The sequence below is a fragment of the Orbicella faveolata genome, unplaced genomic scaffold (assembly GCF_042242905.1).
Source record: "Orbicella faveolata isolate gen_17 unplaced genomic scaffold, um_ofav_v1 contig_24, whole genome shotgun sequence".
NCBI classification, from domain to species: Eukaryota; Metazoa; Cnidaria; class Anthozoa; order Scleractinia; family Merulinidae; genus Orbicella; species Orbicella faveolata.
The window spans coordinates 13,969,140-13,981,349 of NW_028301552.1; the positions used below are offsets into that span (position 1 = coordinate 13,969,140).

The 12,210-nt window shown below is 39.1% G+C and overlaps 1 protein-coding gene across 1 annotated transcript; it reads left to right on the top strand.

Moving 5' to 3' along the window:
- Nucleotides 1–594: 594 nt before the first annotated feature.
- On the top strand, nt 595–12,198 carry LOC110069678 (uncharacterized). The gene is made up of 13 exons (XM_089292040.1): nt 595–840; nt 938–1,115; nt 2,575–2,747; nt 3,183–3,290; nt 3,688–3,831; nt 4,470–4,551; nt 5,556–5,641; nt 6,507–6,622; nt 7,055–7,133; nt 7,645–7,740; nt 8,574–8,798; nt 9,443–9,528; nt 11,353–12,198. The coding sequence occupies exons 1-13, from the start codon at nt 763–765 to the stop codon at nt 11,423–11,425; spliced, it is 1,524 nt and encodes a 507-aa protein (XP_089148166.1). The 5' UTR covers nt 595–762; the 3' UTR covers nt 11,426–12,198.
- The last annotated feature ends 12 nt before the right edge of the window (nt 12,199–12,210 follow it).

The window sequence follows — 12,210 nt, forward strand, 5'->3', positions numbered from 1 at the left end:
TAGGCAATGCTTAGGATGCCTATTAACTAGGGAGGGCTTCGTGAATCCCAGCTGCAGGTTGCATCGATGTAGAACTTAATAAAACGCAATAATTAGAAATTTGTTCCAACTTAAATAACCGACAATTGACAAAGTAAAAATCTATTATTGTATAAGCCGAATGAAACATTCGACTAAGAACTGTATTTCACAATAACTTCGAGTGCTTTTTCGTGTGTTTATAATTTGTTCCATTACGGATCACTCGTAAGACGATTTCGAAAATTTAATACTGAGATGAAGGAAGAAACCGGTCTTCCCTTAAGATATGGAGTCCAGTACGTTTTGCCGATTTTATTTGCATACGAGGGTATTATTGCGAATTTACGTTTTGAAGATTGGAAGCCGAACTTTTCATAAACTATGGCAAACAGTCAAATTATATTTGGCCAGTTCACCAAGTATTGAATCCGGGTTAATGCTCTTTCTGAGGATGTTGAATTTGTAATTAAGTTTAGCAATCTCTATATGCTTTCGTTCTCTTACTACTGTGTATTTTTTTCATCAAACAAGAAAGTAAAACCCCTCAATGCGCATTCGTAAAGAATGTTCTGTTGTCCATTCTTTGTTTAGCTGGCGCTCACGAACTTCGCAACGTCATGAAAGGAGATTTGCCGTTCCCATGGAAACCTTGATTCGCTACCGCACCTGACAGAAGTTTGGACAAGACAACTGCCTGGTTGGGAATCAAGACAAAAGAACAGCAAAATAGACTTTTAAGTCATGTCGGCAGGTGGATTAAACACAATTTCTGAGTCGCCAGTTGACAGTTTGAGAGATAGCGATCAATTCAGCATAAAGGTTAAGTCTTAATTCGAATTGAAATCGCGTATGAGGTGGAAAATTTTATCAACCCGAACTGATAAAATCTCATTTGCTTCGCTCTGTTTTCATTCAGGGAGATGCTCTAATGGAAGAAAGCGAAAACGAGGAAGCTCCAGGGACGACCGAAAGTGTCGGCGGTTTTTTCATAAAACACGGAACTTTCATGGGAACGGAAAACGAGCTTGCAGTCTCGCAAAACTCTGACGTAGCAGCAAGTGATAGCGACTACGACACCGACCTTGATACGGAAGGTAAGCTTAAATTCAAGACTTTTTTCAAGATGGTGCAAACTTTTAGTTGGGAGCTTTCATTGCAATAATGTTTTGGTTTAATTAAGGTTTAAGTCTAAACAGCCGGTGGATAAATTAAATTTTGTTTACTAGTACACGAGTGATAACTACGTTTTGCTTATGTTTGAATTTTACTTCGCATGTTCTTACTTTTTAATTACCCTAAAACAGTTTTTGAATTTATTAAATTGCCAGCTCAGTTTATGATCGTTGAAGAGTTTTGATTTGCATAAGAGGAAATTTAGAAGTGGCCATTGTCTGTATACAAACATAAACAGCAGTCTAACCCTTGCAAAAAGCGAATGTTATGGGAAAAAACAAAAAAAATACTCTCCAAAGGTAAAGCTCGGCAAAGCTAGTGAGAATAATTGTCTCTCGCACAATAAATGAATAATTCAGCCAGGACAGCCTGGAGTCGGTCACTTTGAAACTCCGCGAGCTTTTTCGTAATTAAAATTTCTACCCAGCACTGATACCTAGCAATGAGTTTCATTTAAATAAATATATAGCTGCTAGTTAACTAAATTTGTTCAAGCTTCCTTTCTTTTCGAATTTTAATACCCAAAACATACTTGATGAAACCGTTTTGAGCCCACAATCAATTAGCAGCAACAGAATGGGAATCAGTTAAAATTTAAACGACCCTTTTCAGCGAAAGAGCGAATAAAAAAATAATAAACCGGAAATGTTTTTCTTCAATTGCATGTCTTTTTCTTTAAATTCTATAGGAAAATGTGAAAAGAACTTTCAATATTGCTATCCGCACTTGCAATTATCATTCAAATTGTTGCTGCGTTGCTCTCTTCGGAAACGAAATTACAACTGGGAAAAAGAAGGAACGAGTGAAAAGGTTATTTATATCAAGTGACGACGAGTTTTCATCGGTTTTGTAAAATAATATTTTCAAGTTGATAAACGCAGCCCAACAATTTATTTAGAAACGAATAATTTTATTCATTCGTGCAATCAGTGAAGACTTTTTCGAGCCTTCCCCAAGAATGAAAGGAATCAGGAATATTTCAACTCACAGAAGGCTTGCCCATAGCAGGCTTCATTCATGTTGCCGTATAAACAGTTTACTGCTAGAGTTAATAATTTACACTGCCAGAAATCTAAAATGCTTTCCTTATAAACTTTTGACTACTACTGCTACTGGTAGTGCTAAAGCGTCCGATGGCTAAGTCGAGCTAAGCAATTTTAGGCTCGAACCTAGCGTTCTTTCGATCCGAAACCGGGACGCCCAAACTCTTTGATTGCGAGTGAGACCCGCTTGCACTTTTAATATAAGAGAAACATTTCAAATTTCACTTCTCTATCTCTACACTGGAAATAATGTCCGAGCTGAGTGTGCATTACCTGGATAAAACTCCTTAACTTTTGAATAATTATACAATGGCGGTTTTCTTAACGTGAATTTCAGAGCATTCAGAAAAGTACGATTCGACGGGAAGGAAGGTGTACCTGGCTGCCTGCAAATGCTTGGACATAACACCTGTGTCGTTCTTCTTGAAGAACATCGAAGAAAAGCATCTTGATTTCAAACACCGACTGCTGGGGCCAAAAGGAGGAAGGGCTCTTGCAGCTGCTTTGGAGGTGTGAGTTCTGACCTGAAAAAATGTCCTCACCTTTTCAAACCAAACGTTTAAGCATTTCCTCTGTTTTGTTTGTTTGTTTGTTTTGTTTATGTGAAATAAACGGTAGCTTAAAGGCGCAGAAGAATTTACCCCCATCATTTGTGCGCGACGAATTAACAAACACCAACTTTATGATTTGGAACAAAGTTGTTTCTTATCCACAATTTCTTCCAAGACTGATTAGATTCTGGGCGGATTTTTCAAGAAGTTGGCTAAATGGACCCCTATTTACCAGTTTGGTTTGGCCTTCTTGTTGTTCGTTAATCTCTGAATCGAGGAAATTGAGCAAACTTTTGTCTTTCTCGCTCTAGTCATTCGTCTGTAATTCAGGAATGACAATGAATGACCATGAATACTTTGACCTGTGAATCATTGTTACTTTTGTCTCATGTAGCTCAACACCACATTAACCAGTTTAAACCTTCACGATAACTACTTAGAGGGAGAGGGTGGGTCGGCGATTGCAGCGATGCTGAAAGAAAACTGTTACATCACAGAACTTGTAAGTAGCCAGGCTGATATAGAAGTTTCATAGCAGTTGTTAAAGTATTCAAATACACTGCAACAGAGATTTCATTGGCCTTTTTCAGCAGAAGGGCAACTGGTTTTGACAGGCGGGCAGCACTTCTTTTTTTTTCCGTAAGAAAAACTTCCCCAAAATAGTCAAACCAGGTGGGCAAAATCATCCCCACGGCCAGTCAATTTGCCTGGTACCTCGCGCTTAATGAAACCCGTGCACTGTCATCATGGGTTTTGAAAAGCACCTAGAATTCTCTATCTTAGGTCATTTTAAAGAAAAATAGTGTCTTTTCGATTCGAAAGTTTTTTTTTTTTTTTTTTTTTTTTACCGTGGCTTCGTCAGGTCGAAATCTAACCTGAATTTTGTTTTTATATTGTAGGATGTGTCTTCCAACAAGCTTGGTGCTCGAGGTTGTCAATGGATGTGTGACATGCTACAGAACAACGTCAACTTGCTTAAAATAGACTTGGCAAATAACGGCTTCACTGATAAGGATACTGCTTATCTACTTGATGCTCTCAAGGTACTGTGAGGCTGGAAAATAGAGCCGTTGTTTCCCGTATGTTGGGGGCAGAGAAAAACAAACCAAAAAGAAAACAAAACAATAGTACCACAACAACAACTAAATGTAACGCAAAAAGGAAAATTAGTTTTTGTTCGATCTCACGGCCATCTTGAAGTATAAAATTTAAACACAGCTAGCGGGTAATTCTTTTTTTTTTTTTTTCTATAAGACCAAGTAGTTTTTCTCGGGAAGAGTTCGGATTATTATTACGATGGCCTCTCTGTTTTTGTGATAACACAAACCTCTCGGGCAATAATTCTATAGCTTTAATTTAAGTAGTTGTTCAGTCGATGAGCTACACTATTTTCTATTCACCCGATATACAAGCTAAAAATGCCTTTAGATACTGTAAGCTGAACCGTAACTACGTGAAGTGAGCTATTGACTGCATATCGTTATAGACACCCTGTTTTGTCTTCGCTTACGCAAAAGCTGGACCCTCTATCATGAGAGGAGTAAGTACAATTCTTATAGGGGGAAGGGGAGGGGAGCTCCCAATTCTTATAGGGGGAGCTCCCAGTAGTGATAAGTAACTAGCTTGGTTTTGTGAGATAGGTAACAGAGTTTTGTTGTTTTATTATTCTTATTATTTAAAGGGTAATGATAAGCTCACCTGGATGAATCTCAGCCACAACAAGTTCTCGGAGGAGTCTGGAGAAAATCTAGGACTTGGAATAAGTGAGATACAGATTACGCTGTTATGTTTATGACTGGATTACGGTGCCAATGAAAAGGGCGTTACGGCACCAAGTCGTCGTCGTATCGTTTACGTTTGAAAACGTTTTCGCCTTTTGCATAATCCAGGCATATATCATGATTTGTTAAATATAAGTTGCAATACCATTTTCCCCTTTGAGGAAGCATTAAGAGAAAAAAAAAATGGGTTGAGGCACACGCAACAAGCGGAATTTGAGATGGCTTAGGTTTTCTTTTTTTCTTTCTTTCTTTTCCTTTGGTTTTTCTTATTTTTGATGACGTCGCTTAAGCTTTTTTGTTTCGTTGACGTTAATTTTAATGGTCTTTGTGTCCGCTGAATATACTTTCGCTTGAACATCGAGGATTTTTGAAAACATCGAAAAACACGTGTCAATTCTGAGGAGGGTATTCTTCGATTTTTAGAGTGAGAAATCAGTGCACTTAAATCATGTATACCTGATCCAATTCATCCTCCCGTGCTCATTGGACATCTTTTAAAGACTTGTGAATAACATGTTGTCTTGTGAAAAGTGATGCCTTTTCACGAGCAGTGCAGGATCCATGGTTCCTCGGTCCCGGATTTTTCTGCCTAAGTTCGAACAGGAAGCCTTTCATGTTCCCCTTAGAATGCAACTTCTACTCAGCTCTCTGATGGAGGCGCGGTGGCCTCATGGTTAGTGCGCTCGCCTCCTGATCGAGCGGTCCGGGTTTGAGTCCTTGCCGGGGACATTGTGATGTGTTCTTGGGCAAGACGCTTTACTCTTACAGTGCCTCCCTCCACACAGCGAATTTAATGCTGGGTGTAACCCTGCGATAGACTAGCATGCCAACTAAGGGGAATATAAATACTCCTAGTCGTTCCATGCTACAGGAACCGGAGATACGCGCCGACCTGATGGGCCACTTGGCTCGTATGTAGACTTAGACTTACTTGTAACTGTACATTTTTACCTTTCACAGCTTTCTGATAGTGTTTTATGATGCAGGTTTCAACGATGCACTGGAGTACTTGGACCTGAGCTGGAATCACATTCGTCGAAAGGGTGCGATTGAAATTGCCAACGGGCTGAGGGTAAGATTGAGTAAACCACAAAGGCAAGAACGGACAGAGATGATGAATGCGGAATTGGACCCCGTTAATTATAATTAACATTAGTAAATGCCCAGAAGGGAGAAGTTTTACTCCAAGTGTTTGACTGAGAAAATTCCAATTTGCCATTTTTTTTACTACAAGTACAAGTCATGGGTTGGAATCTCGGTCGAGCCTAATATTTTTTCCTTAGGTTATATTTACTCAACTGCTTAAATTGCGTACATAACAGCAATGATCTCCATGTCCTTAAGTTGTCTTACTTTAAATATAAAAGAAAAATGTGAAAATGAGAACATTAATGGGGTGTGGTATGCTTCAGTATTTGGTACGCCATAATTATCACGTGTATCTTTTTTCATCAACCAGGTGTCTACGTATATTATGTATACGAGATTGTATTAAAAACTGGATCATTTGATAATGCAGTTCAAGTATTTTCATTGGCTTAGCCATCATGGTATATGAGCCATTATCCCATGCATGCTCCGCAAATATGATAAGCGTACGCGCGATTTTTGGGGGGCGTTTGTATTTTTATTTTATTTTAGTTTTCTATATTTTGGGGGCGTTTGTAATCAAATAATTATTCAACTCTAGCTAGCTGGATATGAGATGGTTATAGCCAACTCGGCGCTATACGCCTCGTTGGCTATCTATCACCTCGTATCCATCGCGCGCTCGTGGAATAATTGCTAAATAATGTAATTCATATATAGCTGCAGAACGGAGAGATTCCAGCCTCATGATTGGCACCATAGTTAGAGGCTAGTGTCACCGATAGTAAAGTGAGCAAAATAATGATAGCGATTTTAAGTCCTTTTACTTAGTTATTCTTCTATTTTAGACGAATTGCACTCTGAAGACGTTAAATTTGTCGTTTAATGGCTTCTCCAACGACGGAGCTGTTGCGTTGGGTGAAGCTATCAGAGCGAATAATACACTGACGGAGTTGGACATAAGGTGAACATGGATAAACAAATGCAACGTATCAAGTGGAGTATAACAGTGGAACATATGTTTCAAAGTTTGGTTAATAGTGGGGTTATTGGTTAACCCCGCTATTAAGGAAGTTTTTCATAGATTTCTAAAAGTATTTGAAAAAAAGCTGACTCTAGTTTAGGAACGTATGTCTATCGGGTGAGTACAAGCACATTATTATTGTTATTTTTTGCATCATGACACCAGAAAGAAAGATTTTTTCGCTCTGCTAGGATATTCTTTGCAGCTGGATATTGAAGTGAGCAGAATCTCGACAGAGAGAAGGGACAGGGGGGACGATTTGGTATCCACCTTGTAGTCCTCTCTCCTCTCCCTGAAAGATAGCTATCAGACATTTACTTTGATATCAAAACCTTACGTACCAAATTTCTGTGAAACTTACTTCTCGTCTAGCAACAACAGAATAACAGCACAAGGTGCTCTGTGTATCGCTAAAGGACTGGAAGGAAATAACACACTGGAAGTTCTCAAGGTGATTTTTTTTCTTTTGTAATAATATCCTGCAGTAGCGTTCGCTACTAATATCGCCGCACAAATCGGCTGCTTAAGGAGTTTAGCTGCACTAAGAACGTTCAAATTCAGATTCACCGGGCTCAAATGTTCTTCTTCTTCTTTTTTTTTTTTTTTTTTTTTTGATATTAGGTAAATACACTTGATCATATAGTTCAGTTTGGTTTTCCTCGGCGGACGTATTACCAAGTTGTTCATTAAAAAGTGTTCCTTGAGTGTCAAAAGTAGGCGCAAGTCTTCCCGCGCTTCTCACCGGCTGCACATATCTGCTTCGAGTTTTGATTGGTCAATTGGATTGTCTGTGTTGTTTGTGATTGGCCAGAGATATGACTTAGGACACTCAATTGAAAACCGCTATAACAGCGTAATTAGTTCCATACCCAGTGCTAACGATTACATTCCTAGCAATAAATAAAAATAATCAAAATAATGAATCAGAATAGATGATTTAGTATACCTTGTGTTCTTCGCAGATTGGAAGCAATCCGATCGACACTGTGGGAGCTTGTGCTATTTTGGCAGCAGCGAAAAACTACTCTGATAGCGCTTTAACAGAACTTCATTTTAAGGTAACGTGTTACACCTATAAGAACCCTTCTCTATTAATCTACCTGTCTCAGAGCCAAAGAGGTCACGTGGTCTAACACTACGTTACAAACCAATCAAAAGTAAAAATAAGAGTGTAACAGGGAGCTCGAGAAAGCATGGGAAAGGTCGCCTCAATGACATATGAGATTCTCGCCAGCTCTCTCGCAATCGTAGGTTGTCCGGCACGAAGGAATTTTATCTCCTTCAACCCGCCAAATCTACAGGCGGAAATTTCTTTCTGTGCCGTTTATCCAATGAAAAGCATGAATTTTGAATGATTTGTCACTCAAACGATACACGCAAACGTGTGATCCCAAATAAATTACCGGGAAAATCGGCTACCCCATCGTAACTTTAAGAATATTTGAACACTGATAGCGACTTATATAATAAGACCAAAATGTTCGTTTGAGATAAGTAGCATGGGATAATGACGTTTTTGTAACACATATCACATATTGACGCGATGAAATTCAAACAGTCGCTATCTTGGATCCACCGTTTATTGATTTTTCAAAAACGTCAGAACACCATCAAAACTGTCTCCTTATTTCCTTAAATACTGACCAAGTTATAAATTATTTAAGTCAGCGCGGGTATTTTCCGTCCCTTCCACTGGCCTTATGGTTTTAAAATGATAATTATGCCACATCCTTTCAATATTGCTAAAATTCGCGTTGCAAATTCGAGGAAGACGCAAATGCTTTTGTAAGAACATTGGGAGAAAGGATGAGAAATGTTCAGAGAGCCCTGTGTGGAGATAGAACTGCACTTTAAATCGAAACTAGAGAAACGCTGTAATGCTCTTATGCAGGATGTATATCTAGACGAGGAGTTTGAGAAACTTCTAGAGGAAGTTCGTGAAGTCAAGCCGGACATTCAAGTCATAGCAAATCTAAAGCCGGGTGTCAAAGATCCACTCAGTGTCGTCAAAACCTTCATCTCAAGTAATCAAGATCAGTGGCTGGAACTCTGTCAGCAGTTTGACTCTCAAGGCGTGCTTAAGATTACAAGGACTGACTTTGTTAAATGCCTGAAGGTAGGCTGGACTTAACTTAATATTTTCTAACGCACATTTTCAAGTAATTTGTACGTCAAAGTTAGCAGCAGTTCTCGGTAGCTCGTGTAACATATCCAGTAAGCACACAAACAGCATAATCAAAGCACTTTATGCGCAAACCTGTGATTTTCCGACTTGAGGTTTAATGTGAACCACAATATAATACTTACATGTACTTCGATTGTTCTCTTTTGTTGTATTGGGCTAGAAAAATTGTACTTCATAGATATGTAATTTCCTTTTCAATTTTTAAACTCCTTGTACATAACTTTGCGATAATTTTTAAATTCTGAATTTTTTATCATGTAGTCTTAATTTTACGCAAGGCCCCTTTTGATACCAGCCTATGGCTGATAGGGCTACCATGCCTAAATAAAGATGACTTGACTTGACTTGACTTGACTTGACTACAACCCGTAACTTCACCACAACCCGTAACTTGCTTAGGCAGTCACGGGTTAAAAAGGACACCGTTTCATGGCATTTTTCTACAGCTGATCCCCCTACAAGGACAGTGACGAGGCAAAAAGATCATTTCTGCATTTGTTTTCTTTTCGATCCAGTCGAGTACAGTCCCAAAAATAAAGATAATTATTGTAATATACGGTGTTTATTCTTCACAGAAAGCAGGCATTGAGTTTGGAATTGAACAAACTGCACGTCTACTGACGCGGCTTGACCCCAGGAAAGAAGGTCTTATAAATTATACGTGAGTATCTTTTTTCATAATGTGAATATGCTCTAAAACAATATAATTTCTTCCTCGAAAATCTGTCGCATTCATTGTAGATACGAAGCCAGGGATCGAGTCGCGAGTTGTCCCCTCCGTCCGATCTACTTCTCTCCTTCTCTTTCTTTGGGGAACAGGGATGGCGCAGTGGTGAGAGCGTTCGCCTCCCACCAATGTGGCCCGGGTTCGATTCCGGCCGGGTGCCATATGTAGGTTGAGTTTGTTGCTGGTTCTTGCCTTCCTCCGAGGGTTTTTCTCCGGATCCTCCGGTTTTCCTTCTTCCACAAAAAGCAATATCTCCAAATTCCAATTGGACCAGGATAGAGGACCCGTATGAAAACCAACTAAGGCTAATGTGGCTTCCTCTCTCAATATTGTAATTTGTTTATTTAGCTTATTTAAGGTCATTTCCCAGTATTGCATTGCGCATCCCTACTGCGCATAATTTCACGCGTGATTAGCGCGCGCGCATTAAAAAATGGCGGCTTTTTCTTTGCGGCTGGACCTCGCCATAGAGGTAAATCGTCATTTTCTCGAAAACGAGGACGGTGACCTATCATTTTTTTTCTGTTGTGTTGAATTGAGTAATAAATTTCTCTATGTAAAATAAATATGGGCCAATTCTCAGTGTTGAGCAAGAAACAATCTTCGTAAAAGTGATTTTAGCAAGCAATCGTGACTATAATCATGGTGCTATTGTAAGGATTTATATGGTATAAACAAGGTCTGGTGCTCCTAAACGAACATGGGGACCCCTCATTTTTATTTCCAAATTTAACAATATAAACAGTCAATAGGCAAAGTTTGACAAAAGTCTCACTGCCGGTTCTATTTCAGTGGAATGACCTTAACTGCTCTCCTCTTCCACCTCTGCTTCTCAACCTCTCCACAACTAGTTCTCGTTTTAACCGAGGGGTAGTTAGCTGAGTGCGGTGTAAGTTGAGACCAATGCTGCCCTGCTATTATTTGCAGAAATAAGATGCTAGGATATAAAGACTTACCACCAGAAGAGCTAGAGAGCTAGGAATACAAGTTAGTTAGAATAGCAAAGAAGTTCTGTTTTGCGATCGTTAGTCAAAACAAGAAAATAATGTGAATAGCCAGTTTAGTTATTAAAGGCATTTTAAAAGTTGATAGCGACTAAGTTGACTCGATATTCAGTTGTTGATAAAATTAAAACAATGATATGCGCAGTACACAACTAGAGGCTGCCATTACCAAATCGAAACAAAAATATTGATTAATTCGACACAATAAATTATGAATTAGCCCATAGCAAGTTTAATTTTACGTTTGACATCATTTGTTCTCAGTAAAGCAAATCAAACGAATTTCTTTTCAAAGCGTGGAATATGATCAATAGGGTTGTAGGGAAAACTAATTTTCAATATCTCCTGCTCAATCGGGAGGGAAAAAGGGGTAAAAATCAGACTAGGGGAACTTCCAAATAACATAACCTTTTGCACAACGTCTATCTTCATTGTTCTAGATCGCGATAGAATCGCTATTGCAAAAAGCAATAGCAAGTCTTTACAGAAAACTGCAAATGACAATCGAGGTAGATATATTTCTTTTCCAGGCCTTCAAATTACCACTCTACGTAACTTCTGCTTATTTCTATTTTTTGCAAATTTTTGTTTTGCCATAGACTTAAGACGCTACTACCTTCTTGCACTCTTTACACACGTTGCTGTGACACCTAGGATAGCTCATTATGTGTATTCCTTCTTTTACCTCTTCTGAACTCGGTTTCTCGCTTTCAATTGACCATTGAATATGTTCTATCTAATGTTTCTCTCAAAGTCTTAGGTCTCCAAGCGGATATCGCGACCCTCATGTGTTGAGCTATGTTTTTCCTGTTGTGGACAGCCCATGAAGCTTTGCCAGTCGGTATATCTAGAAGAATGCCTTTGCTCAAGTTGTTTTTAGGAGTGAAGAGATGAGGACAATTCTTTGGGACTTGGCTATAGAATGGAGGAGCGAATCCAAGGGGCCCAGCAAGCAGCCCAGCACTTTCCTCCTGACTCACTGCTGTGTGACGCGTTCAAAAGCGCAAAGAATGACGGTCTTGATGAGATAATTATAATAGCCAGTCTCAATTCCCAACTGAACTTAAGGTCGAAGGACGCATGTCCCGCTATGGCTTTTTGGAGAAGAATTCTCCAAGAATTCTCCATTTTGCATTGGAGCTCGATTTCAGGTCCAATCAGTTGACGTTCCAACACTTAATGACGCGAACTACCATTTTCTGCATTCAGTGATATGTTAATATTCCCGCGCAAAAATTACGCGAGCAACTGTTAGATAGAGGAAGCAGAAACAACATTCAGTGGTTAAATCTCGTCAAACTGACATGGAATACCGGTGATAACTTCAAAATGCTTTGGGACACGCTAAAACCAACACAGAAACTAACTATGAAGACGAAGGTGAATGCACATAAAAAGAAAAAAAAAATGGGCTCAAGAGCCAAAACATACGTCACTCGAACGCGCGCTAAATAAAAGGCATGGTATTTTGATTCTCTTCAAAAGCTCTTGAAATCTGTCTGTGATCCAAAATGTGCCAAGAACATATCGCATAACCCACGGGGAAACTTTCGAGATTTGTTTATGCAGCTGAATATATGAATAAAATATGTCAAACGGATTTTCAGCTACT